Genomic DNA, 27,606 nt, shown 5'->3' with positions numbered 1-27,606 from the left:
TATTTCCATGTCAGAAAGCAGAGGAAGTACACTCGTTTCCAGAGTTTATTGCATTATACATGCGACCAGAACATGCACAGAAAGGACAGGTTGCTGTTGTACTTCTACCAAACCATAGATGCACCACAAGGGAAAGGCTACAAGGCAAATTCTCAATATTCCATCTCACCAAGGACAATTGCTAAACTCATTTGCAAAAAGATACATTGTAATGTGCTTTTTTAGTCCCTCCCCCCAAAGCTTGTGGGTTTTCTTAATCTTTTTAAAATATATATGTAAAAGTACTTTTAAGTACTGGATGTACTCAAAACACCATGAGCTCATGGACTAACCACACACACAGACCTTTTGTGTTAGGAAAAAGTCACATTGCTGGATGGACGAGTGGATTGATGGATGCTCTACAGTTCCAATAAGTTAAGACCCAAACGAAAATTCTCAGTAATAGTTACCCTGCATTACGATGAAAAAAATAATAAATTACATGTGCTAGTTTATATATATATATATATATATATATATATACTCATAGGGATTACAGATCACTTGCAGCACGAACAGAATGACCCCAAAGTCACATTCTAGCAGGAAACAAAAAAAAAACAAAAACAAAATCAAAAAACAAAGAGCAATGAAGGTTTTGTGTCCGCCTTCCCAGTCCTCCAGCACTCGGCCCTGGAAGTCGGTGCCCCCTCTCCGATCCTGGCCTCTGACGGGCCTCGGACCTAAGAGAAGGTGAGGTTGGCGGTCAGTTCTCGGATCCGGTTCTCTCGGCTCATCTTCTTGAGTTTCATTCGGCGGTTTTGAAACCAAATCTTGACCTGCCTGTCGGTGAGGTTAACGCTCTTACTGATCTCTAGGCGGCGCTCGCGGGTGAGGTACATATTGAACAAGAACTCTTTTTCTAATTCCAGCGTTTGGTGCTTAGTGTAAGGGCACCTCTTCTTTCTGCCACTCTTTGCAGTGAGCCAATTGCTGGTTGGAGTATCAGACTTGATTTCCTCTAACAAAATTAAAGGGAGAAGAAGAAAAAAAATCAAGAATTTTTTTTTCTCTCAGTCTGTTCAAATGTACCCTTGGCCATGACCCCTCTGGCAGCCAGGCCCTTTGGGAAATGCTGGTATTACACATTACTCACACGAAGTAGGCCCTGGAAGGGATTTGTAAATGATGCCAGATTAGTTAAAATACCCCAAAATGACACGATGGGTGGGTACTCTTGCCCTCTGTGTCAGTGTTCTCTCTCTCTCTCTCTCTCTCTCTCTCCTTTCTGACCTGCACAAAATATTAGTACAATAGTAAACTTTCAGGATCTCACCAGCAACATTCTAAGTGATCATCTTACAACGGGACTAGAGTGGAAGAAGCAAGTCACAGCCTGACAAGCCTACAAACGCCACTGCTTCCTCAGATCCTCATGTCTGCCTCTTCTTTCCCACTTCTCCTAGGCAGGCAGGGAGCCCCGCACAGCCAGGTTTATAGGTACCAATTCTCTTTCAAAAGATAACCGAGTACACCTTCTCCGCCCTGCTTGGGCATCGTTGTGTGCCCAAGAATTTCCTGAATTCTTATGCCTTCTTGCCCCCACACAAAAACATTCTCCCAGAAATGTAGCTCCTTGCTGTGGCCCAACTCTGAGCACTGGGGGAGAGGATCAGGGGCAGAAAAGCCAGAGCCCCTGGCTCTTTGCCCTGCCCAGCCCTCAGGCTGGCCCTGCTGGGTGGGCCACACACATTCCATTCTCTCCCCCTTCTGCCTTTGCCCACTTTGCAAATGGATTGCAAAGCTTGAGGCACTTTCCCCAGACAAAGCCAAGGTTACCTAGCTCCGCAGAGGCAAGGAGCCCTGCTCTTTCTTCGGCCCAAGCACCAACCGGCCCAGCTACCTCATTCCCCTTGCCGCCCCCAAGCTCGCAGGATGCGGGGTGCATACACTTGAACACGAACACGGTGCCTTGGACCACCTTAAAATCATCATTGGGTGAAAGGCAGGGCTGGGACTACAAATCTGAGCAGGAGAAAGGAGGTTCTGGGGCCGTGTTTACCAGCCGCAGGTCTCATTTGCGCTCTTTTGTTGCATTTCAGGTCTAGCTCAGGAAAAATAAACCCAGCAAGCCCTTCCTCTGCCGGGGCGCCATCAGCGCGGGGCCAGGAGTAGCCAGGAGGGCGAGGGCAGCGCGGGAAAAGCGGAAACCATCTCGGGACTAAGATTGCCCCTCTAAGAGCGGGGAGGAGTGGCACTTGCCAGTCGGGGCCCCAGGCTGCCGCTTTCGGCACTGGGCACCCAGGCGTTCCCTCTCTCTGCCGGGTTCCCGGGCTGCGCGCCCCGCTGGGGTGGCAACTCAGCTTATACCGACCTTTGCTTTCCTTCTCCTGTACTTCGGGACTGGACACGGAGACCTCAGCCAGGCAGCTCCTCTCTTCTGGAAGGCCGCCCTTGGCCTCGGGGCTCTCCACCTGGGAGACTTTGGCGGGCTCCTGGCCACTTGCGGGCTCGTTCATCTTCTTTTCCATCTGCAGCTGGGCGGCCGAGAGCTGCGGCTTGGCCGCGCCACGAGGGTTGAGCTGGAGCATGACTGTGGAGCTGCCTTCGGGGCTGTTATTGTACTCTTGGGTTTTCCCGGTGGCGTAGGTCTGACTCAGTCTAAAATATCCAGGGACAGGAACCTCAGGGTTCTCAACGGGACAGGACTCAGGGACCAGCCTCTGGTACGAAGGGACCTCAGCAGAAATGAGTTTGTTGCGCTTATCAGAATACATGCAGCAATTGGATTCTTCCTTAATGTTGGTGGTGAAGGAGCAAGTAGGGACTTGCTGTGTAACAGGTTGCTCTATTCGACAAGATCTGTTCGGGTCTGTCCAACTGTCTACCTGAGGTATATACGGATGCACATTCATACCCATATTTTGGTGGTTCACTTCTCTTTTGGCCAGAGACGGGAGTAGTCCACAGGTTTGCATTCCATAGGTCCCCATGTCTGCGCTAGGTGGTGGCATGTACATGCCGGCGCTGCTCGAATAAAAACTGTCACTCCTGCAGGCACTGATCAAGGAATCTACTAAAAAAGTATTAGCAGCAGGAGAGCTGTTGGGAAAGGACATTTTGGGGAGGAATTTGAAGAAGAGAGATTGTGTCCTTTGTAGGCTGACATCTCTACGAAAACATTCCCCGTGTAATTGTGGATGCCTCTGTCGACCACATGACAACCAAGCCAATGAGATTTGAAAATGGCCTTGAGCCGCAGCCTCCTCGCAGGTCACGTGCTCCAGAGCCCGGCCAGCCGGCCGCGTAAGCACGGACAACAGCGACATCTACTACGCGCCCGCGATAGTGCGCGCTGGAAACAACCGGCCCAGCACTCTCCGCCGTCCGCCAGCCTCCCGGGGCTCGCTCGGCCCGCCCGCCCGCCCCACTCGCGTCCCCCACTCCAGCCGCTGGGCCCCGCAGGCGGAAGGAAAGGCTCGGCCCGAGGGGTCTCCGGGAGGACACACGCAGGGAGGGAAGCCGGGGCGCCGTGGCGCCAGCACACAGAAGCATTCTCCGCACACGCCCAGGCAGAAGGCGCCCAAGAGGGCCGGGGCCAGGGCGGGGTTGGGGGCCCAGCCTGGTTCATTTTGTCCCAGGCAGCCTGGGAAGGTGAGTTGGATTCCCCAGGCTCTGAGACGTACCACCCCAGGGGTCCACTGTAAAGAGGTCTGGTGCGGAGACGCGGCCAAGATATCCTGGGGAGCGGAGGCGAGAAGGGCCGCGAGAGCCGAGAGGCCACGCAGCTGGCCGGCCACGCAGCTGGCCGGCCCCACGGAACCCCGAGGACCGGCCCGGCCTCGGCGCTGTCCTCTGACTCGGCCCGCCTGCCCCATCCCCCGGCGCCTCCGCGCCCCGGTGGGCTACCCGAGCTTTCGGCTCTCCGTGGAACCACACCCCAATCTCTGAGGGTCGGGCCGCTGGGAGCTTTCAGCCCGAGACAGTCCCTCGCCAGCAGTTCGCTATCCGCGAAAGCATCCCCCGGGTTCCCAGCGGAAGAACTAAACCAACTAAACCGAGGATTCCCTCCCCACACGCCCTGATAGTAGAGGGCAAAGAGGAAGGAAGAGAGAAAAGAATGTTTTCTAGGAAAGGAGGAAACTCTCGCCCTCAGACTCCAGAAGTTTTAGAAAACTGACTGGGCCAAGCAGGAGAGAGAGAGATGCAAAGGTGTCATTTGGTTCTTCTGCACAGAAAAATGTTTTCCTTTTATGGATTTTGTAAAAGCACTGGTTTCTGACAAGTGCAAGGCACAAAAGGTTGTGGAATTTATTAATACATATTAAGAAGAATCAGGGTGATCAATAAAATTCTCATCTACATTCTTGGGCTACTTGGTAATTTTCTGGCTTCTGAAGGTTTTTAAAGAGTTACACCCGCTGTTGCCACACACGGGAAGATATTTTATTAACAAATCAATTGAGACTTTGTAAAGGATAAGATTAATAGTTAAGATTTAGCATAATGGCGTTTGCTTTATGAATTATTGAAAATTATACTATTGATTTTTCCCCTTCGCTGCTAACCAAGAAGGTCAATTTTTGTTTTAACACAAATTGTCAAATATTAAAAGCATACTTTTGTCAGAAGTTGAGTTTTATAGTTTTGGACAATTCCTAAAAGTATTTGACGTGATTCGATTCTGCTTGGGTAAGGGAAGGGAGGGAAAAAGGAGGTGGGGAAACCTCAGTCCTCTGTTTCCTTTGGTGAGGGAAAGTTCTATAAAGAGGGTTTAGTCTGGGGTTGTGGTCAGCCTCATTAAAAGAACAACCACCAGCACCACCATGGAAACTCAGAGTTTTATGAGAAACTTCCTCCCTTGTTCTCTGGTTGCAGGCGGTGAGCAGTCCTTCGGAAGCCGTGGCCTCCGGGCAGCAGCAGGGAGCTTTAACCTTGATTTCCAAAGGCTTGCCCTAGACGAGGGACCCCGGCTAGGGCGCTGGAGCCGATCCGGCTTCCCGGATCCCCTTTCCTCCATCTGGGAAAGGAAAAGGGCCCTGGAAACTCTGATCGTAAACCAGTTCTCTGTCCAGGAAGGCATCCGTGTTTTCTTCTCCCCACACTAGTCCTGTCATGGGCTGGCCTTGGATTTCAAGCCCAGAGACTGAACTTGTGGGCAAATTGGGTTTCTGCCTCAGCAGAACTTTTTTTTTTTTTTTTTTGGAACCTGATGCTCAGCCTACTGGGGGACATAATAGCCCGCTCGCTCCTTCACAAAGACCTTTCCCAACAAACTCTTTGTCCACCCCTCCCCAAAAGGAATCTCCCCTGGCCTGGTGGAAATAGTCGTTGGACATTATTATCGGCCTTGGGACAGCTTCGGCTGTCCCCTCACAGTGCCCTCGCCCAAACAATAACCCCTTTTAAAAAACTCCGCAGTGGCAGTGAGACAGACCTTTTAAACCTTTACGCAGCTGTTCAAATACAACATCATTGTCAGGTTAAAAGCCTGGCGCCTCTAACTGCTCTGGCTGCGGGATGCCGCGGATGAAGCGGAGGTTTAAACATTACCTTCGGCAGGGGTGAGTGTTTTTAAAGCCTGGGGGTGGGGGAGTGAGGAAGGCAGGGAAAAAACCCAACTTTTGACTCTAGTCTGCTAAGGTCCTGTTCAAAGCTAACAGCCAATGACTAGCACCCTGAAATTTGCTTTCTCTCAAGGCGGAGATCATGATCTCAGCCACAGCTAAGCATGCCCAGGGCTGGACAAAGTGCCCGCTGCACACGCTCGTGGCAGGCGCCCTGACGCCAGCCTGGCGCCCCAGCACTGTCCTCCCTTTGCTTGTTGGCCAAGGGAGCTGCTGGGAACTCCGTTGTCCAATTCTCTCTATCACACAAGAGAGGCAAGAGTGTTCAATCTAATCGAGAATTTTATGCCCATCAAATGCCCTTTCATAATCTTTATTTATACATGAGTAAAACATCAAGCTAAAACCCAGCGATTCCTCACCGAACGGGTAGGTCTGCCATGAGCCAGGACAGGCAGGATCTGCCTTCCGAATGTGGGGGGACTTTGTTTCAGCTCCCTGTGCCTTCAAGCTCAAAAGTCACTCCCACATTGGATTTGGTTTTAAATAGGTCTTCTTCACCCACAGGGGAAAAATGTGTATCAGATATAATTTTGGATCTATTATTACAAAATTCTCTTTTATTCTTTTTCAAATTTCTGTCTTCAGACCAGCTCCTTGAGGCCAGAGACTGCCAATATTTCAGAGAGATTTTATTATAAAAATCAAGCAAAACAGAAATAATACAAGATAATGATCTGAGCCTGGGAGGATGGAAAGTTTGCCTAAGACTCTAAGGCTAAGATAAAGCAAATGGAATGAAAAAGCAAGGCTTTCAAGGCCAGGCTTTATTTTGCTTACAAGTATTTAATACAGCTACGTAGCTGCTGTTTTCGATCATCTTTAGATCAGTTAGAGCAGTTACCATTAATAATAAATCAATATTGCGCAGTAAAGGAGATGAATATCCACAATTGTACCAAGACATCCTTCGCCCTGGCACAGTTCTTTCCAGAGAAAAATTAAAAGGGTCGCTTTAGCAAGAAATTAGCATTTGTAATTCAAGAAATGGCTTGCATCTTTGCTCTCCTGTCACCGGGAAGAAGGGCAGCGGCCCTGGGCCTGAGTGGACCTGGGTCTAGGTTCACCCTGAATTTGGGCCCTGAGTGGCCTCTCAGGGCTGTGCCACTTTTGGGGGGCAGAGTGGATGGGTACAAATTTTAAAAGCTGCTTCCTCAGAGCACCCTTCCAGAGTGCACCGTGCATCTCCCAGCCAATGTGAAAAGAAATCAAGGGGGCAACTGGGGAGGCTAGAGAAGCCACCACCAATGCAAAGAGGGGTCTAAGGAGACATGCAAAAGGACCAGCAGTCTAGGGACCTCTTCCCTTTGCAGACACAAAAGACTACTCCCAATTTCCCTCCACTTCAGGATCTGAGGCCTCAGCGACTCAAGACATGTGGCTATGCTCTATGAGCCCCACACGCTGCGAATGATCAAGAAGGGTCAGGTCTGCAGACCCCAGAAGTCCTGATCCAATTCCCTGGCCTTTTTCAGGCTCAATTTGGGCGCTGCTGAGAGGAAAGGAACTGCAGACTGCTAAGCATCCGTGGTCTGGGGGAGGCTGCCAGCCAAAGCCAAAGGTCCCTGAAAGGCCACAAGCGCCCCCACTGGAGCTGCCTAAAGAGGAACGCAACGACATTTGGGGAGGGGGGCTCTCACCCCACTTGGACTGAGGCCCGGGTTAGGCTCCCGGAAATGTCGATTCACAATAGCTAAGCTGGACCCACGGTCAGACAGGCAGGAGCCAGGGTATGCGTGGGGAACATCAATGCCTCTGGCTGGCGCCTCCCATAGGGTGGGGAGACTCATGGCCCCCAGCCTCCACTGAAGCAGATGCCAACTCCCAGGGGTGGACCCAGAGTCTTTGGTCCAGGGCCTGGAGGGAGGGGGCAGAGACAGCGGGGCTGAGGAGGTCCTCACTAATTCCGAGGTTGCATGTACTTACAATGAACTTCGGGAAAGAAGGAACTGCCACCCTTCATGTTGGAACTTCCCTTTTGGACGGCGGATGGTGGCACAGGCCCTCCGCAATGTCAGGGGCTTTTCAGGGTGGGAGTGGGGTCGAGGAGGGCACGCAGTGAGAAAACTGCTTCCAAGAGCTTGTGCCAAAATCAAATTCGGCGCTCAAGGCCAGCAGACGGCTTGGAAGGCTGGCCAGGGTTCTGTCAAAAGCAAAGCCCGTTTGCTTCAAATGCATTCCCCATTCCACGACGCCTTGAAGTTTAAACGTTTCCCGGACTGCCTGACTTTCCCCGCAGCCACATTAGCCCAGTCTGGCCCGGGAGCCCCAACTCAGTCCTGCCTGCGCCTCCCGGTGCTACCGGTAGCCCCAAGCGCCAGGCACGACCGGGGGTAGGGGGATTCCTCGCGCAGAATGACCCGCTAGGTCCCCACGCGTCTCATTTTTCTGAGACCACACTCAGCTAAGTTGCCGGCGCCCTGATCTGTCTTAAACAAAAGCCTTTTAATCACCCCAGGCGGTCGGAGAGCGTGCAAGGAGGACGCGGTTTTGGGCAGGGGTGGTTCTACCTTCCTATGGCTCTCCACACTCAAACCACCAAGAAAATTGATTTCCGTAATTTAATTAACTCGCAGTGGCATGACCTATTTTGAAATGCACATATTTGTCTTTTAAAACCCTCTCCTCGACACCACCAGGTTATACCGAGGTATTCTTTGCAACAACTTTAAGAAGACAACGATTAGGTTATCTCTTGTTTCAGGAATCTGCTCCCGTTCCTCTGGCTTTATACAACTTCCCAACCTCACGGCTGCTTAGAATAAACAAACACCAAACACCTCCGCGATTTCTAACCGCTATTAGAATCCAGTATTGGAAAGATATGGTACCGCTGCCTCTCCGACAAATGCGGCTTCTGGAACGTGAGCACGCCCCCGTGTGGCTCTCCAAGGCCAGGCAAACGCGAAATTGTATCTCTAGGTTCGGCTCTCCTACGGTGGTGGACATACAAGCTTGCTACATTTAGACGCAGTTAGAGAGAGAGGAGAGAGAGACAGAGAGAGAGAGAGAGGTGGAGAGAGAAAGAAATAAACCAGTTTTAATCTCCTGGAACGATCACATTACTAGGGCACTGACACTGTAACGGATGCCTAGAATTCCAAACAAAGGAATCCCCCTCAGAACGAAGTTATTCCACTGTAGGCTTTGTTTCTATTGCATCTTTAACCAAAGGTTGAGGAACATTTTTGGAAACAGTATAAATGTATTTTCTTTTGTTCCATATCATAAGAAGTGCAATAATTTATTTAATAGGGTGACAAATTTTTTCAAATATAACGAAGTAAGTCTGTAATACCTTCCTTTTTCAAATACCTGCTTTTAAAACCTCGGTTCTTCATTAGAGCTAAAGGACTGCTATCTATGACTCCCCCCACAAAAAAACCCAAAACAATCTCAGCATTTCTTAGCTGTATTAAAAGCATGCTGGTAGACATTTTAATATAACCAGTATTTTTAAAAGCAGTCAATTGCTATAGAATTACACAAACGTTTGAAGGGAAATTGTTATTGATCCTGAAATCAGGAATTGGCTTAGATTTATGGTGAGCCCCCGATATGATTCTGTGTGGTCATAAACGTGTGTGTGGGTCTGGATGTATGTGAGCATGTGTGCATGACAGTGGGTGGCAGTTGAATATCACAGAAGAACCTTAAGGCACCTAATTATTCAGAAAGGTTAAAGGTGATGACCTTGACATTTTGGAAGTTCAAAGGCATACACTTATGCACTTATGTTTTTCCTTCCCCCCAAAAGCTTTGGTAATCAAAAAAATTTTGCATTTGGAAATGCATGCCCCCTTGGAAGATGCATGGGGTGCTGTGCCTCTCGTGGATTATTTTTTGACTTTGGGCTTACGAGAGGTTACGAGTCATAAGATTCACTTTATTCTTTTCAGAGAAAGAGAAGCTCTTCTCACTCTTCCAGTTTATTGCACATTTGCGGAAATCTCCTTTGGGCCCACCAGAAGGTGTATAATATAACCCAATTAAGCTGTTTAGAACTTTGGCTTTTATGGTGTTGTCTAGACAGTTCAAGGTTTTGTAAACAGCCTGGCCTGGCCCTGCAACATAAAGTGCAGTGCGGCCCCTACCACATTCTTTACCTTGAAGCAGTAAATGTGGTGAGAAGTGGATCTGCAGCCCTGGGCCCTATTTCCAGGGATGAGGGGTTACCTTCTCTGCTCCAGGCCCGTGTGACACTAACAAGGACCCAGGCCCTCTCCACCCACTGATACCTTCCCTTTAGCAAACTTTTTTTTCCCCAATGACAGGTTCTAGTTTTAATTTCTTCTTTTAAGGGACGCTTCCTCCTTGACAGCTTGTTAAGAGTGAATTTGGATCTCCTAAGCAGTTTTTTTTTTTAAAGTTTCTTTTGTTTTTTCAGGAATTCCAAGTTTACTACATTGGGGGTGGGGTGGGCAAGGAGATTTGTTTCTTAGGTTCCTGCTGCCCCAACCTCATGGCCTGAAGAAGGCAGCACCAGTGTGGCTGGCTCACGTCTTCAATTCAGAGATTCATCCCTAAAGTGATTTTTAATGCCAGTGCAGCCTAGAAAGAATGGGAGGGAACGACTCCTTATTTTAGCGGGATTAAAAAGCATTTCACTTGATTTTCAGTTGCTTGGAAGGGAAGGTTCTGGCCACTAAAATATCCTAATCAGACACTAAACTTCTTCAAAGAGGAAAATTCATACAGTGTATTGAAGCTGTAACCTCCATTTTACTAGAAACCATTTATTCACACAAAAGACAGTGACCCATGCCTTGATACGACAGACCAAAGGTACATTCCCCAGAGTTTAAATAATCTGCATTCACCAAGGGGAAGGGATTTGGTCCCTTAAACTCAGAGCAAAAACAAGCGCCTTCCAGCCCCTCGGCCTAACTCTCTACAGATCCCACAGCGTGCCCACGGGAGCTCAGAGAGAGGGAGGGAGAACAACAGCGCATTGGCGGCAAAATTGTAAAGGGACGTTTGCATTTACCATTTTCCCCTTATTAGGATCCGTTCGGCCAAGTCCCCGACCTCGTCCGCAGGCTGCAGTGGTCGCTGGGAGGTCCCGAGTTGACCGTGGGAAGGAATCGTGGAGTTCCACAGAGAAGAGGCGTCATTAAACCCAAGGACATTGGGCCTGCCCAGGGCAGGCTGGTGGGGAGGAGAGTGGGTGAGTGGGGCTCAGGGGAGAGGGGTGCTTCCTGGAGCTCTCAAAATAAGGGGTTTCCAGTGAAATACTGCAGACGGTCTCTGTTCAGTTTCTTTTCTTTCATTCTGCGATTCTGGAACCAGATTTTGACTTGCCGGTCAGTGAGGTTGAGCATCCGAGAAAGTTGGAGTCTTTTCTCTTTGTTTATGTACACGTTAAAGAAAAACTCCCGTTCCAGTTCGCGGATCTGATACTTGGTGTAGGGACAGCGCTTTTTTCGGGATCGCTGGGGGGCCACTGCAAGGCAAAAAGACCGAGAGGTGAGAGAGGCCTTTGCCTGCCCACCCCCCGGCCGCCCGCCCGGGCCCGCGCGAGGGCCAGGCCTCGGCCCGTTGGGGACGTCCCCTGCTGCCGCTGAAAGGCCCTGCCTGCGTCGTGGGGGATGATATATGGGCGGTCACAGTAGAGAGTGCGGGCGTGGACGTGTGTTCACGCCCAGCCACACACACGTGCACACACACACACACACACACACACACACACACACACGGCCTGGCATCGAGGTGGGGAAGCAGAGGGCGAGGCAGGCTCTGAGCTGGACTCGGAAGGGAGAGAAACACGAGCGCGCCGGGCAGCCAGCGGCTTGGATAAAGTCCAGTTCAAGCATCAAACTCTCCCCAACCCCCCACCCCACCCCTTTAAAAGCAGGAGGCTCGAGTGTCCACACTCACAAATTGGCTTAAAATCTCTCCTCCCTTCCTCCCTTCTTCCATGGTCTCTAGGACCAATCCCCCTCACCGCACGCACAAAACTGGGGGAAAGCTCTCTGCAGCGATTAATGTCCTCATCGAAGTCTACCTTAAGCCCACCTAAATTGGTTTCCTATCGTAAACACGCTTTACAACGGCCCGGGAAATCTTATAGGATGTATAAACCCCTTCGAACGCTTATAAAGTAGCACATAAAACTGCGCAAGCAGAGGAAGGCCCCCTCCGCCCCCCCCCGCGCCCGCGGCCCCCGAACCCAGCCGCCCACCCCGCGTCCGGTGCCTACCTGCGCCGCCGCTCTTCTCAGCCCCCGCCTCCCCTGGGGGCACCTCGCCGTCGCCGCCCTCTGCCGCCCCCTTGGGCTCCGAGCCGTGGTTCGTCTTGGCGCAGGGACTTCCCCCACCGCCACTGGCCGCCGTCTTGGGGTTGCTCTTGTCGGCGGCGCCCTCGGGCTGCGGCGGCGCGGGCGGCGGAGGGGGCTGCGGTCCGGCGAACGGGGGCCCGGGTGCAGCCTCGTAGAACTGGTCGAAGCCCTGCGGCAGGATGCCGTTGCGGCCCACGGCGCTGTAGAAATTGGAGGCGGCGCCCGCGGGGCCGTGCGGCGGCCCGGGCGCGGCGCACACCGGCTCCGGCGCCTTGAAGAGCACATCCGGACGGCGGCCCGCGGGCGGGAGCAGCTCGCGCTGCATGGCCGCCTCCTCGGCCGCCGCCGCCGCCGCCGCCGCTGCCGCCGCCGCTGCAGCGTAGTAGGGAGCGTAGCTACCGGCGCCGCCGCCGCCGCCGCCCCCGCCGGGACCGCCGCCGCCGCCGCCGCCGCCCCCTGCACCGCCTCCGCCGCCGCCGCGGTATGGCCACTTGGCACGCTCCAGGCCGTAGTCGCGGAAGGCCACTTCGCGCACGGGCTGGACGTGCGGCGCCAGGTTGGAAGAGTAGGGGAAAGTCATCTGGCAGGACGACGGTTGTGACAGGAACGACGGCTTGCTGGCGAAGTCCGACGGGGCCACATAGTAGGCGCAGCCGGGCAGGTACATGCTGGCTGCGCTCGGGCCGCACTCGTCAAAGTCGTTCATGGCTCCGCGGCGTGCGCGCCGGCGAGCCCCGGGCCGCTCCCCGCGCCGCCAACCTGAGCCATCGATTGCACAAGAGGCTTGGGCCAGGATCAACTAAGCAAAAATCCCCACCGGGAGCTGACGTGCTATTCATCTTGATTGATTCTGGTGGTAATTATGTCACGTGACGCCATGGAGAGAAATGTCCTTATATCTATATCAGTGCTCGCCAACACACTCCGGGACAGTTCCTGGCGCCAAGACGCGCGCGCGCTGGGGGCGGATCGGCCTCCCTCTACAGCCAGCTCTCCCCGGGCGCCCCCTGATCAGGCTGTGCCTCAGGCAGGTCACCTGTGCGCCGCCGTCGGCTGCCACTGCTGGGTGCATCTGCCACCGCCCGGCTGGGCCGTCCGCCCGCGCCCGCCCGCGCCTTTAAGTACGCGGACCGAGGCCGGCTGGGAGGAGGAGGGAGGGGGAGGAAGGCGGAGGAAGGGGGAAGGGAAAGAAGCGGAGAGCTGAGGGGGGAGCCCCAGCTGCGGGCACAGGGGACTAGGTGTGAGGGTGTGAGTTTCCCACCCCCCACACCCCGTCCTGCAGGCGCTCCCTCCCCCGCAACGCCGCCACCCTTTTCAGTTTGCCCGCCGGGAGCTTGTTGCTTCTTGTTCAAGGGGCGTAATTGCGCCTCTCTCGGGGCGCCAGGAGCCCTGATTTACATATTTCTCTACCCAGCGCTTACGCTGCGGAGTAACGGGCTTTCTCCATGGACGACCGGGAGCGAGAATGCCAGCCTCAAAAAACTCACGCCAAAACCCTACCAGGAGCTCACCCGGCCCAGGGCCTCGGTGCCCACTCGGCCTTGTCGCCCTCTCTCCTTTCTGTCTCTCTTTCTCCTTCCTTGTCTCCCTTCATTCTTCTCACTTCTTTCTCTCCTGTCCTCTCTTCTCTCACTTCCCCGTTTCCTTTTTTCTTCTTCCTTCCTCTTATTACTCCCCTCCTTTCCTGTCTCAGTCCCCTCCTTTCCCCTAGCTATGTGTCACCGCCTCTATCTCTCTCCCTGTCACCTCTCTGCCTTTTCTCCCCCAGTGCTAAAGCAAGAAGGAACTTCAGCCAGCGAAGATACCCCGTGGCCCTCTAGAAGCTGGGGGGCCTGGTGAACAAAAGGATCTGGAGTCCTACTCTCAGGGTGCCTGGCTTCCCGCTTTCCCGAAAGCGGAGACAAAACGCCGGTGCCTCCGCCCTCCTCACCCTCTCTGCCTTATGGCCTGGACTGGGACCAACTAGCCTCACATCCAGCCCCTTCTCGACGTCGGAGCCCCGCCAAGGCCTACACATCCGTGCCGTGCCTTTCCAAGGCTCCTGCGGCACCCTCGGGCCTGCAGGGTCACTGTGGGCCCCCCGGAGGTCCGTTGGCTCTGGGGGGTGGGGGGCGGGCTCTCAGAAGCTCTTGGCTCCTTCTTCAAGCCCCTCTTCTCCACTCGGCTCTGCGGGCCCCCCATCCACTCGCCCCGAGGCCTCAGTCTCCTCGGCAGTGGCTGCGTCCCTCTTTTTTAGCCTGGGGGGGTCCAAGCGAGGCCTGGGCTCCCGCCTTGGGAAAGCCAGCATTTTCCAAAGGTAAAAATCAGTGTCTCAGAAAGAAGGTCCCCAAACCCAAATCCCAGAACCGTGGGCAGGAAGTTGCCCCTCTCCCCAGGATTCCTCTGCCAGGCAATCCCAGCACTGGTCCTGGGCCTCAGCCCTACGCCCAGGACAGGCAGTGCAGGTTGTGAAGACGGTTCCCACCCTGGCCCCGGCCGCTGCAGTGCCGGTGCCGTGAGCTCTGCCCACCATGCCGACAGACAGAAAAAAGGCGGGTGATCAGAGCTCATATCTATTTTCTGGCCAATGTTTCCCCCCTTCCTCTTTTTTCTCCTCCCTCCGCATTCTCCCTCCCACTCTCTCTTCTCCGCCCCCCTCCCATCTCAGCTTCTCTCAGAACACTGTGCAAACAGGTCGGTGGGACTGGAGGGCAAGAAGCCCCCCCCCCAGAACTGCCCACCCTGTGTGCACCTTCCACGCAGCTGGCACTCTCGCCCTGATTCCAGCTCGCCCCCTTCTCCTTAGCCCAGCCCGCCGGCACACTTATCTGCCTGCCCATCTCCATCCGCGGCCCAAGCCTCTCTCCCTTTCGGGCTCGTAGTCGACGCCCCTGGATCTGTCTCCTAAAATGGCTCCCCGGACACTAAACACAAGCCAAGAGGCTGCTCAGGACCCAGGGCAGGGACCGCAGGGGCCCCCGGCTGGGTCTTTATGTGTCTGCAAGTGCGCAAGATTCTGGTACCTTCTCTCTGCACGGGTGGGGCGCAGGCAGCCCGCTGCCCCCAAAGTGGAGCCTGCTGACCGCTAAAGAGGGAAGTGGGGGAGGACGAACCATTCAAGTTCAACGACATGGCGACGGCGCTCGGGCTGGAACCGTGCTTTGGCGGGGGAGGGTGCGCCATCTGCAGCGGCGCGCGGGTGCAGAGGGAAAGGGGCGGCTGGCCCCTCTCTGCGCGTTAGCACGGGCCCCCACCCCCACCCCCAAGCCAAGGCTTTCGTTCTGGGCCCAGTCCGCTTCGCCCTTTGGCCCCAGCTTTTTCCTCCATCCTTTCCCCGAAAACCGCAGCTTCCCGACCCGCGCGTCCCGCTCGAGAACCTACCGTGAAGATCCCAGAGCTGTGGCCTTGTCTTTGCCTGCGCGGCCCCACTCGAAGCGCAGGGAGCGCACCGGACCCTCCGGGCACAGCCAGCAGCTCCGCGAGCGGTAGCTTTCCGCGCGGCGCCCGGACACGATGCGGTAATTTCGAGCCACCCAAGATAAGACACTAACTTGACCTTAACTTTGTCAGGGCGCCCGTGGTATCTGGAGAACGTGAACAGACACTGTCTGGCAGCTCTCGTAAAAGCTGACTGGGGAAGGGATTCTGAGTCATTTCATTTATTGCCACTACAGTTCTGCAAGAAAGCTTTTCCTCCCTGCCAAACTTTAATTATTTATGCTCTTTTAGGAAACGAAAGAAGAGGAGAAACGCGGAGAAAGCACCCAGAGCCAGTCCCTTCCCTGCAGAGCCTTCGGAATGGGCTCCTTAAGTCAAGTGATTGAAGAACAAAAATGTGGGGAGATTACCTTTGTCCAAGGACGGTCGGACAGGCATCGAGCCCCCCCTCCCCACTAACGGGGGGTGGATGCAGCTGGGAGAGGCGGGATGAAGGGGCACACCCTCCCTCCACCTCCACAGACATGAATATTTACAACGGTTCTGGATTTCTCCTCCGCCCGCCCGCCTCCCGGAAGCCTCCCCAGCCCGCCTCCCGAGGGGAGAGCCCCCAGGCCTTAAAAGCGTCTCCTGGTCGGCCCTCTGAGCTCGCATCCGATTGAATGCCAGACCAAGCCGTTTTTTCTCATTTAAAAACCTTTTCCTTGGTCAAGAGGCCTGCCTGGACTGCAGCATTTCGGAGGACGCATTTGTCTTTGTGCGAGGGAATGTTAAACACTTCGATTTCAGCATTTCTCTCGGGTATTTATTTCTTTCAAATTTCATGGTGGTTCCAAATCTCTGCCAGGACTTTGGTTAGGAAGGGAGAGAGGACACCACCACCTTTGTATTCGTATGGATCAGTAGAAAGGATGGATTCGAAAAACACTGCTGAAGCTCCAATTAACAGACAAGATTTTACACTTAGAATAATTTCAATCTCTTTGGGGAGTGGTCTCCATGAATATCTCCTCCCACCCTACATCCCAGGCTACAGAAAAAAGAACACAATGATTTGATGGTATATATTGCAAAAAAATGGTCTCCCTGTGTTGTCTTAGGCCTGGGTCTAAGTCTGGTTCCCTGGTCCTTTACCCAGCCCTCCAGACCTGAGGTCTGAGTGTGGCCTCTGCCTTTGTTCAGCTATCTTGAAGGGGGCAAACCTTCTGGGACTCAGAGAAACTCAGTTCTGGTACCATCACCTCCCTGAGCCCCACCAGGCGGGGAAACATTTCTAATGATAGGGCCTCCCTCGGCAGCTTCTTGTTTCCTTTATTCCTGTTTTTTTTGTTGTTGTTGTTGTTTGTTTGTTTTAGGAGCTGTTTAAAATATATTTCATCAAATTAGCTTCAGGGAAGGGGAGTTGGAACCACTGAACGCTCGGAATTAGAGACTTAACGGTTTTGCTAATTCTCCCACTTACTAAAAGCTAGCAATTCTTTAGTTTCCATCACTGAGCTAGCTGGGAGCTGGGATCTGCAAGAGCTCGGTGAATACCAAGCAGGCCCTGGCTTTCCTGGCCTGAGATAGAGGCTCTGAAAGCCTAGGGGGTGCAGAGGCCACGTTTCCCAAGGGAGTCTGCTGGGTTTCAGGCAGAGGTGCCAGTGTGGAGGATTTCCACAGGGCGTTGCCTGCCCACAAGAAGGCTGACCCAGAAACATGGCAGGGAGAGATGTTTTGTATTGAAACCCGAGGAACATATCTTGGCAGCCCCCTGAACAGCAAGCTTCAAAGTTTGAGAATTTAGGCAAAATGTGGAAGCTCCAGCCAGCAACAAGCCGAGGGTTCGCTTAGTGTGTGAGACACGCTGAAATCTGCTCACGGTTCCCCCACCTTGGATGTTTTATACACATTTTGTTTATAGGCTTTTATACACCATTTCCTCACTGACTTGGAAGCCATTTTCTCCTTTAATGAACAGTCAGCACCCATAGTGAAGCCGCAACCAGGAAAGAAAAGTGAATTTGGTGGCCTGAAAAACATTAGAAGGGAATCTGAAACGTTTTGAAAAATCGACATCAGTCCCACGACAGCATGACTGGGACTTGGATATTTATTTCCACTCAAAACATTTCTGTATGTCTGATATATACACGCTATTGTTTTTGACAAAATCAAAACAAAACAAAACATGCAAGAAAACTATTAGATAGCAGAGAAAATGCAATTCATCTAAACGTCAACTGAGGTCAGTTGGGATGAGGCTTAGGACTCCCCATGAGGTGCCTGGTCCTCCACCGAAAATAAATCATCATCATACTTTGGTAAGGAATCTTCAACTCTTTGGCTGTTGGGCATCTTGCTAGGAGTTGGGGCAGGGTGCTACTTCTCTGAAGGAGACAGAAAAGGGGCAGAGATGGTAGAAGGAGCTTGGGGGGCCCTTGCGTTCCCTGAAGCTAAGGCAGGACACTCCAGCATACCCAGGACATCTCTATCTGGCATTCAGCAACCTCAGTCTCCACAAAGGAAGCCAGGCAGGGCCCAGGGTCTCTAAGGCTCTGCTGGAGCCGGTCAGACATGGCCTCAGAAGGAGCACAGTGGCAGGGCCCCTGGTGGGGCCGGTGGGCGGTGGAGAGAGTGATGAGAGGGGAACTTCTGCTTCTCTCTACTCGGTCTAGAGCAGAGAAGGGGCTGAGGATCTGAAGGGCCTCCTTCCTAGCCCTCCTGACTGTTGACTGGTGGGGGAGATGAGACTTCACCTCTCCCTGTGGTGGTCCATTACCGCAATTCAAGAAAGACAGACAAGTCGACACCTTTGCCTACCTCGACAGGAAAGCCATATTTACAGTCGGAAGGTAGGACACCCCCCTTCCTGGCTCACTCCCTTATCCTCCCCCCAGATATTTCCCCCTCCTCCGAGTGCAGCCCAGCCTCAAAGCGAACTAGCAGCTCTCCTCACCAGAGCTCAGCTCTGGGGGTCCAGTTGCAGAGTGAAGGGCTCTGCATTGGGCATGTGTGAGGAGGTGGAAGAAGGAGGGGGATTTTACCAGTCTGTTCTGGAAGCTGCAGTTTGCTGTGGAGCCCCAGCCTCCCTCATCCCATCCACGGGAAGGACCTATCCAATCCATTCAGCCCAGCCAGCCGGAGGGGTCAGTCCAGCCGGACTCTGAGGTGTCTCTGGAGTTTGGCCAACATGCCCTTACTCCCTTTTCCTCCTGAAGTCTGAAGGTCTAGGATGGCTATTGTCCTCCCAAAACAGCCAGGGCATACAGGAGGGGGACGGCGCCCTTTCCCTCCTCCAAAGTCGAGATTCTGGCTTTGCCACAAGGGACTTTGGCTGCAAAGAGACAAAACTGTGCCCTCAGCCCTTTCTAATCTGCCCGGGAGTTCTACCTAAATTCAGTTCCACTCTGAGCTCTAGTTAGGTGCCTGCTAGATGCAGAAAGGGCTGGGGAGGGGTGGGGGGAAAGAAGACTAATCAGGTGGAAGCAGAAATCCAAGTACAAGGACACTAGAGTGAGCCCTGGGTATAATAATGCCCCCCGCTAAGAGTTAGGACCGATGACTCCAGACCCCCATTCTGGAAGCCTCAAGGCCAAGGTTGTGCTGCAACTTCTGCAGGCTTCTCTGAGAAAGGGGAAAGGGTGGATGCTCAACCGGCCAGGTCTCCAAACATATCTCCTGCAGGCTTCTGGAGCTGCTGTCTGAGCGGGAGGGTACCTGGAACCAGCGGAGAAGGAGCAGAAGGAAAAGCCCTATCCCCTCACTTCCTTCACGCCAGGCCTCGGTGAAAAAAGGCAGGCCCAGCCCGGCCCGGCCAGGGCCACGCCGGGAGCTAGTATAGCGCCAGCGCCTGCTCGCGCAGCACCACGCGCTTCTTCTTCATACGCCGGTTCTGGAACCAGATTTTGACTTGCTGGTCGCTGAGGTTCAGCCTATTGGACAATTCCTTGCGCTTCTGCCGGTTGATGAATTCGTTGAGAAGGAATTCGTTCTCCAGCTCCGCAATCTGCTGCTTAGTGTAGGGTTTCCGCTTCTTGCGGGCCCTCCCCGGGGCCGCCCCCCACGGCAGGCCTGCAACACAGCCCCAACCCAAATCAGCCCGGCCCGCTCCTGGTTGCCTGCCCGCCCCTGGCGGCTCCCTCCCTCTACACACTCTCCCCTGCACCCCACCTCCCACCCCGGCCCGGGGAGCGTTGCTCGCGGAGCGTGGCCACCCTTTACCGTCGGGCAGCGAAGGTTGCAGGCAGGAGGCGACGCCCGCCGCCTGCACTGTCATGTTCAAGTTGAGCGGGCCCTTGGTCTCGTCCTTGAAGCCGGAGGAGCAGGGTGTCCCCTCGAGAAGGGCCGAAGAGCCCGGCGCGACGCGGCCCACACCCGCGTAGTCGTACTTGACCGCTTTGAGAGCAGCGGCCGCGGGGGCCAGGCTAGACTCCGGGATGAAGGGAGGCCGCGCACGACCACGCTCCTCCGGCCCGGCGGCCGCGTCGGGAGTATAAAACTTGGCCTGTTCTTCGGATCCGTCCTTGGCGCCCAGGGGCTGCAGGCCAAGAGGCCCAGAGCCAGCCAGGTAGGGCTGGGAAAAGCTGCCGAAGGTGGTGGCACCGGCAGGCTGCGCTGGGGCGCAGGAGGCGGGCGTGGTGGCCCAGGGCAGCGCGCCGCGCGGGTATGAGATGGAGGGAAGGGCGGCCAACTGGCCGCCATTCGGCCGCAGGTTGGAAAAGTAGAAGGAGTCGGGCGACTGTAGATTCAGAAGCGAGCCCACATAGCCCGCTCTGTAGAGACTGCGCTCACACATCTCCAACAAAGGGCTTGGGCTGCGCTTGCAGCAGTATTTAGTTACAACCGGGAATAAGAGGACAGGCTCAGACGATTGGACGAAACTTTGCCTGCAGGTTCTTCAAAGCCGGTCATTTCAGCACCGCCTACATCCCCCGACCCGTTTCTCCCCTCCCCCCCCATTCAGGGTATTATGATAACACCCGCAATATTCGATGGCGAATGACTAGGCTGCCAAGCAGAGCTAAGGCATGTTGAGCAAAGGTGAAGCCTCTTCGAGTTTCCAGGCTGAGTTCAGCAGCTGGGGGCATTGGGCATCGGGTGCATTTGCCTCAAGGTCCCTTGGGGTCCTTCTTGGTCTTCACTGGCTTTGCACTCCCATTTTCCGCTGGCTGCATGGGCCAGGCTTGCTTCTACCAGCTTTAACTCGCAGCTGAGGCCTTTTCCAGTACGGTGCACTTCTTGGCTTGTCCAGAGAGCCCTTGGTCTGGTGGGGCCATTAACTCTGTCGCTAGGCCTGAGCAAAGCTACTCCTACCCCGTCCCTCCCCACCTCATCCCTCTGGACTGGACTCTGCACGCATGATCTGGCAGTGAAGACCCAGCGCTGCCTGAGCCCTAGGTCCCCGGCCGCAGGCATAGTTTGCTGATAGAAGAGGAATGCATCACAAATTCTGCCTAAGTTTGGCGCCCAGGAAGGAGGATTCACATCACTTCTGGTGTGCTTCTCCATGGTCCAGTCCTCTGCTCCTAAGAAAGTCACCATCCAGGTCCATGGAGAATGCTGGCCTGGGGACCCAGACAGCTTGATTGGCCAGTCGTGGCCAAAGGCTACATTCTTTTAATCGCCAGCAGTCACCTTGGAGACTGCAGCCCTTCAAACCAGAACTCCAAGGTGTTAATCCACTCCGTGGCGTGCAGGACGAGCTCCCCTGATCTGATGTGGAAGAACAGAAAAGCCAGAGCCACCGGCCGGGAACAGCGGGGCACACCGAGGCAGCGGACTAGCAGCGTTCCTCTGCTCAGCGCCTCCAGGGGCGCACGGGCCGCTGGCGGGTTCGGAGGTCTGGCGAACAGGGTGGCGGGCGGCACCGCTCCCTCGCTGGGAGCAATGTGGCAGTCCCCGGCACGGCTCCTCCCGGAGGGTTAAGGATCCTCCTTTCCTGCCTCCGGTCCCAAGACCCCTAGCTACCCCGTGACTGGCGCCCGCCCCAGCTTGCAGCCTGCCTCGCGGTCCCCGAGCCAACCTGGAATTGGTTAGACCGCCAGCTCCGGCACGGAGACCACACAGGCGCCGCCGGAGGGCAAGGCTGACCAGCGCGCTGCGACTTTATTGTGTGAGTTATGGCGACCAACTGGGCGGCTCTGGGGAACACAGTCGGCCTCTTCTTCTTGCTCTAGGGCGGGGGTAGGGGGTGCGGGTGGGGGTAGGGGTAGGGGTTGGGCAAGTCTGGGCTCCTCAGGGCTCTGTCGGAGTTTCTTTAGGAGCTCAGAAACAGAGACGTATTCCATTCCCTGTCCTTTCATGGGGGGGCGGGAGGGGCGCGGGGTGTAGGCGCAAGCTGCAACCTCAGTTCCTAGGGACTTAGGGAACCTAGGCTCTCATTTTGGGAAACTCGCCCTGTTTCGAGGAGTTACAGCCTCCCTAGGTCTGAAAGCTCCAGCTCCAACGGGTCCCTGCAGTCTTCTCTCTTCCTACCTCAGTACTATACAACGATTCTCCGGTATTGCCAGGTCCAGGTGTGTCTTCTTCGGACGTTTTGGCAGCCGCATAGCTGCGGTTTGCCCTATGGGACTAGAGATGTAAAGGAATTAAAAGAGAAATAGAAAAGACTAGAACAACTAGACTCCCTTTCTCTGGCTCAGATGATGCCCAGCCGCCCCCACCTCATCGCCTGGGTTTATAATTTCCGAGATCCAGCAGACAAAGTTGTACCGTGGAGCTGGCAGCTGGGGACGGGGACAGGGAGGGAGGGAGGGAGAGAGGGAGGGAGAGAAGGAGGGAGGGAGGGAGGAGAGAAGGAGGGAGGGAGGGAGGAGAGAAGGAGGGAGGGAGGGAGAGAAGGAGGGAGGGAGAGAGGGAGGGAGAGAAGGAGGGAGGGAGAGAAGGAGGGAGGGAGAGAAGGAGGGAGGGAGGGAGAGAAGGAGGGAGGGAGGGAGAGAAGGAGGGAGGGAGGGAGAGAAGGAGGGAGGGAGGGAGGGAGGGAGGGAGGCTTTGCTGGTGAGCTGGAGAATGGGAAAAGAGGATTTGATTGCGGAGCTAAACGGCGAGCTCTGCCAATGCCGCTGACTGCCCAGGAGATGGCGAGCGAGCTCCACGCCTGGTGAGGCGCCGCCGCATGGTCAAGATCAACAGTGAAGGGCGGCGCAGCCGGCCTGGGGTCGCCAGCTCGTGCGGTCAAGGCCCGCTGTCAGGCGCGGTCGAGCGTCTCGGAAAGCCGGAGATCGTAGCTGCAAAGCTGGCCGGGACAGCGGAGTCAGATGGACCCAGCGGGCTGCCAGAGACTGGAAAGCGTCGCGGCCGCCCCTTTGTGTGGCAGTACGTCTCGGATCCGAAGCCTCCTTCGCCTCTTGAATCACGCGTAGACGCACCGGCCTTGATCCTCCACCGGCGGCGCTCGTAACCTTCCAGGTTTTGGAGGCGCTCTTCCTGCGGCCTTTCAGTCTCCACCCGAAGCAAAGGCCTCTCCCTGAAGCTCCCTTCGCCTCGCGGGCCTCCCTATCAGCCCTCCGACCACCGACCGGCTCCGCTCCTCCCTCCTCAATTCAGAATATAAAAGGAATGCATATAAATAACAAAGTCTTCATCTGTTATTGATTTAGCCGTCAATTCAAATTCCACTGGAGAGCGTTTGAGCGCAGTTTTAATCTTCAGCAAACCTCCCGTTTCTCTTAGGCGGGGAAAACTGACCGGCAGACTACAGATGAAAGGAAAACCTCGAGGCAATCCTCCCTATCCACGTCAGGAAACCTGAGAAATGGACCTGGGAAATAGGATGCGGCCCTGGAGTCTGGAATTTACAAAAAAGAAGGCGGGGGTGGGGGGTGGGGGGAACGATGGAGAAGAAGGGGAAACAGGCCCGTTTCAAATGAAAACACGTCTTGTGAGAAAAAGAGAGAAAATGTCAGTATCTCTTCCCGAAGTGGAAGGTCGAGACGGTGTGGCCCCATTTTCAGGGGTTATTTCTTCTTGAAAGATTGAATCGTGGTCACTTTTCTTTTTCTGCCTCTCTGTCTCTCTATCGGCCTGTCTCAATTAAAACGAAGTTGCCTGCTCGAAGTCGGTTGCAAGATACGAAAGAAATCAAGCCGAGGAGGAGAAAACGAAAGTAGCTCCGAACCTTGGGTCTCTGAGCCTTCTCTGGCAGATCCATAGGGGAATCCAACCGCCAGAAGAGTTTACATATCGTGTGGGGTTTTACACAACTGTATTTAACTCACATACCAAAAGTTAGCAGCCATTGAATTCATCGCGCCCGGGCGCTAACAACGACGAGGCATCCAGCTCCTCAGCGGCCATTTCCCTGAGTGGCAAAAAGCCCTCAGAAAGCAAGTAGTGCCTAAAAATTGCGTCTAGAGGTTTAGGGTGTATAATTATGGTTTCAGTCTTCAACTGCTGTGTGCAGGCTGCCGGGAGAAGGCGATAAGGGATAAGCCTGAAATGTTTCTTTTTCAGAAGTAGAATTTAATTGGGAATTTTTTTTTGAACTGGTCTGGTAAAAAATATAATTTTAGACACCACAAATTATATGCTAATTTAAAGTTATCACTATTTATCTTAAAGGCACAGGAAAAGGAGAGGGAAGGGGTGATGGAAGTGGAGAGCCTGGAGGTTTTACAGACCAGAACTGGTGTTGAGTTTCCTTCATCTATAGGGAATCCCATAGCATTCAGGATAACAAGATTTTATAATAAATAAGACCAGTTTCTAGAGGCAACACAAGCTTGGAAAAAGAAAACAAGTGTATAAAGACTCAGAAGAAACAAGAGAGTTCTGTTTATTTGCATCTCCCTAGGAGTAAAAAAGTGATTTTTAAATGCCTGAAGCACTGCCCATGTATCTCAGCTCACAGACATTGCATCTACAAAAATAATCTCTCAGTTGTATAAATATGCAGCACTTTAGAAGTAGTTATTTATCATCACTTTCAGAAACATATTTTTTTTCTTCCTGGACTTCAGAGCTCCACATGTGTTAGATGTCTTAAAGCTCCACGAGAGCCCAATACATTTGTTCAGACAGTCAAGTTCTTCGCTGGGTTCTGGATAAAAGTTCCCACCCATGGCCACACTGCTTCAAGCCTCTTTCAGGGAACTGAGGAGATGGTCTCAATTCTAGCCCCACAGACTGGAGGCCAAGGAGAGGGGATGAATTTATACCATCCGTGGGTCACTCTGCCAATTGCAGCCATTTAAATATCTGCATCTAGAGAAATGAAGGCATCATGAGGACACATTATTTCCAAATTAAAGATTATAAAAGCACACATCTACAAGGTGTATTAAACACAAACAATTACAACAGCAAGTGAAAGACCCGAAGTCAGAAAGATTGTCTTCACTCCAATATTGATACAAACCCTATTTAATAAGGTAGCTGCTTTTAAAGCCATCACAGTCCCTCCAGCCTCCTATTTTTAGACTTTCCCAGTGACCCTAGAACACTGCTTGCCCAGAGCTGTTTCCATTTGCCTCAGGGAGACTGCTGAGAGCTAATGATTCAATTACCCAATCACAGGATATGAATGACTGCAAATCATTCTGCCCTAATGGATTATGAAGATAAGAAATGCTGGAAACAGGCATAAAAAGTGATTTAAAAAAATAAAACCCTAAAATCAAAATGGCACTTCTGAAATTCATCTGGGGGGATTATTTAAAAATACTTCAAGTCCTTTATACTGGCCTGGAGGGAGAAACAGAACATTAAAAAGTCATAAAAAATAAACCTAGACAAGAGCAAAATAAAAAATAAACAAGTAAGAAACAGAACTACAAAATCAGGTTGGGCAGCAACCTTTTAGAGCCAGATAAGGGGAAGAGAGAAAAACAATTCACAAAATTTGCCATTACTGGCAGGGGAATGGGGGAATTAAATACATATTCAAGTCTTTCCAAAGGTCTTTTGGAGGCAAGTGGAAGCATTTAAACTCTCTGTGGCCAATCTGGCCCACATCAGGAGACAGTATCTTTGAGCTTGGAGACGATTTTCTTGTCTTTCACTCTTCGGTTCTGAAACCAAATGGTCACTTGTCTCTCGGATAGGTTCGTGGCAGCCGAGATCCGCCGCCGCTTGTCCTTGTTAATGAACTTGTTAATGGCATACTCGTTCTCCAGTTCTTTGAGCTGCAGTTTGGTGTAGGGCACCCTCTTCTTCCTCCCCCGACGGTAGACACACATGTCTGGCTGATTTAGAGCCACATCCCCTGGTATAAAAAAACAGCACAGGAAAAATTAGACCGGGATATCTGGAGCACCCAGCTGGGGACTGTGTGTTTAGACTTGGAGGGGGTACAGAGAATGAAGAAAGACAGGCTGTTTACACTTTATTATTATTTACACAGACATATTATTTACATGTTATTAAAGAAAGATTGTTTACACTTCAAAGTGAAGGCCAGTATGATGGATCATCATGGTTTCTCAAACCGGCATCTTAACAAGCCTGAGATTTTATGGTGTAGTTGCTGGGGACTCTCATAAGGACAGTTTCTGCAAATGCTGGTTGCAAACACACAAACATACACAGACTTAAAAAGAAATAGCTAGGCTGTTTGTTCAAACTTTGACTTTTCGTGTTCCTGCGTTTGGAGCTTGTGAGCTCTTGGAAGCTTTAGTGGTCACTCTGGGTTATTCATGTCCTTGAAAAGTGGGGCTCAACTCCGTGACACCTCTTTGGGGAGGAGGGGCCAAGGCCTGAGCAAAGGGCAGCAAAGACCTTCAACTTTAGGAGAAAAATAGGCCTATGCCCGCACACAGGCAGAAAAGGGTTGTGAGAGAGGCAATTTAAATCAAAGGATGAATTTACAGATTTCACACAAACGGGGCCGACTGCTCCACTGAGTTAACCATGGTTGGGGGGAGGAGGATAGGTGCCCAACTCCCAAGCAGGGGCATAGACTCCCAGTCCATTCTTTTCCTTCTTTTCTCTCTTCCTCTCCCTCCCTCCCTGCATCTCTCCCTCTTGTCCTGCCCCTTTTCCCAACGTCCCTACCTGGGAAGGATGATTTCCAAAAGTGGGAGCCCTGTGGCTGGTCCTTGGCGCAGTACACCTGGCTGTTCCACCCGTTGGCCAGCGTCCAGGACTGGTAGCCCTCCATGGAGATGTATGCCTCGTGCCGAGGCTCCCCGGAGCCGAAGGTAGACACCATGTCGATGTAGCCGGGCACATGCTGGTAGGGGCTCGTGTAGCCCTGGTAGAAGGACACCTCCTTGGCTCGCGCGGGCACCTCGTTGGCCGGTACGCTGCTGCTTGCCAGGCCCGACACGTCCATGTACTTCTCCACCGGGAAGCCTCCCAGCGAAGCGTGCGGCGACGACTTGAGAGCATTCTGCTGTAAGCCCACGCCGTGCGACATGCGGCAGCTATAGTAGCCGTTACCGAAGTGGTAGCCGTAGCCCAGGGCCGGGGCGCCCGGGGGCGCTGCAGCGGCCGCGCCGGGCGCCGGGCACTCTTTAGCGGAGGAAGCCTCCGGGCGCGCCGCGACCACAGCCGAAGATGACGACGACGAGGCGGAACCCGCGCGCTCAGTGGTCCCCGGGTACGCGAAGCCAGAGGCCGCCGCCGCCGCCGCCGCCGCCGCCGCCGCCGCCGCTGCCGCGCGTCCGGAGTGTGTCCCGGCGAACACTGGCGCCGAGAGGAAGCCGCGACACTGGCCCGGCGCCGCTGCCGCCACGGAGGAGGAGGAGGAGGAGGCCGGGGCCGCCCCGGCGGCCCCGCCGTCCGCCCGCAGCCCGTCCATGTCCCAGCTCCCGGCGCGGCTCATGGCCCGGCCTGGCCCGGCCCCGGCCCCGGCCCCGTGCACGACCCCATGGCGCGACGCGCCTCCTCCCTCCTCTCCTTTCTCTCTCGTTCTCTCGCTCCCGCCCTCTTCCTCTCGCCCTCTCTCCCTCTGCGAGCCTCCCGCCCGCCCGCCAGCCCGCCCTCCAACAGGTTAGCTCATCGCGGGACGTTTATAAAAACGAAGTTCAGGTTGGGAGGGGGCCTGAGCCGGTCGGGGGGCCGCCTCCCTCCCCGAGGGCTCCCCCTCGGGGCCGTGCCATTGGCTGCGCAGGGCCACGTGGGGGTGGGGGCGCGGGACAGCCTGGCTCCGGGCCCCGGCCCCTTGGACCCACCCACTCCGGCCCCTACTCCTCCCCAGCCCTTGCGCAGCCCACCGCCCCTTCCCGCCTCCCCCGGACCCAGGCGTTTGCGCCGCAGCCACCCCCACGAGCTGATTGCGCGACCGCCCATCCTAGGCCCCGTCTGCGACTGAGGCGGGCGCCGAGGCCTGCGCCTTGTCTCGGCCACGGCAGTTTTTGCCACCTCTCCTTGGCTCCCTGAGCT

At 54.1% G+C, this 27,606-nt stretch overlaps 4 protein-coding genes across 5 annotated transcripts; all 4 read right to left on the bottom strand.

The window, feature by feature from the left end:
• Nucleotides 1-31: 31 nt before the first annotated feature.
• On the bottom strand, nucleotides 32-10,820 carry HOXD10 (homeobox D10). Of its 2 annotated transcripts, none has more exons than XM_004267345.3 (2): nucleotides 2,357-9,747; nucleotides 32-1,003 (listed from the first exon to the last, which is right to left on the bottom strand). In XM_004267345.3, exons 1-2 carry the CDS (start codon nucleotides 3,309-3,311, stop codon nucleotides 726-728), a joined length of 1,233 nt encoding a protein of 410 aa, XP_004267393.2. In that variant the 5' UTR covers nucleotides 3,312-9,747; the 3' UTR covers nucleotides 32-725. The 2 variants fall into 2 exon arrangements, with proteins under 2 accessions (XP_004267393.2, XP_033279512.2); XM_033423621.2 differs by adding an exon at nucleotides 10,597-10,820 and having other exon boundaries at nucleotides 861-8,567.
• Nucleotides 9,874-13,185, bottom strand: HOXD11 (homeobox D11). Its single transcript, XM_033423622.2, has 2 exons — nucleotides 11,809-13,185; nucleotides 9,874-11,052 (listed from the first exon to the last, which is right to left on the bottom strand). The coding sequence occupies exons 1-2, from the start codon at nucleotides 12,590-12,592 to the stop codon at nucleotides 10,817-10,819; spliced, it is 1,020 nt and encodes a 339-aa protein (XP_033279513.2). The 5' UTR covers nucleotides 12,593-13,185; the 3' UTR covers nucleotides 9,874-10,816.
• Nucleotides 13,186-19,002: 5,817 nt separating this feature from the next.
• On the bottom strand, nucleotides 19,003-20,087 carry HOXD12 (homeobox D12). The gene is made up of 2 exons (XM_004267343.3): nucleotides 19,507-20,087; nucleotides 19,003-19,356 (listed from the first exon to the last, which is right to left on the bottom strand). The coding sequence occupies exons 1-2, from the start codon at nucleotides 20,078-20,080 to the stop codon at nucleotides 19,118-19,120; spliced, it is 813 nt and encodes a 270-aa protein (XP_004267391.1). The 5' UTR covers nucleotides 20,081-20,087; the 3' UTR covers nucleotides 19,003-19,117.
• A 3,934-nt stretch (nucleotides 20,088-24,021) lies between these two features.
• HOXD13 (homeobox D13) lies at nucleotides 24,022-27,211 on the bottom strand. The gene is made up of 2 exons (XM_004267342.3): nucleotides 26,275-27,211; nucleotides 24,022-25,486 (listed from the first exon to the last, which is right to left on the bottom strand). Exons 1-2 carry the CDS (start codon nucleotides 27,044-27,046, stop codon nucleotides 25,236-25,238), a joined length of 1,023 nt encoding a protein of 340 aa, XP_004267390.2. The 5' UTR covers nucleotides 27,047-27,211; the 3' UTR covers nucleotides 24,022-25,235.
• Nucleotides 27,212-27,606: the final 395 nt, after the last annotated feature.

The sequence above is a fragment of the Orcinus orca genome, chromosome 7 (assembly GCF_937001465.1).
Source record: "Orcinus orca chromosome 7, mOrcOrc1.1, whole genome shotgun sequence".
Classification (NCBI taxonomy): domain Eukaryota; kingdom Metazoa; phylum Chordata; class Mammalia; order Artiodactyla; family Delphinidae; genus Orcinus; species Orcinus orca.
Note: the sequence above shows the minus strand (reverse complement) of the source record. Positions and strands in the feature narration are given on the sequence as shown.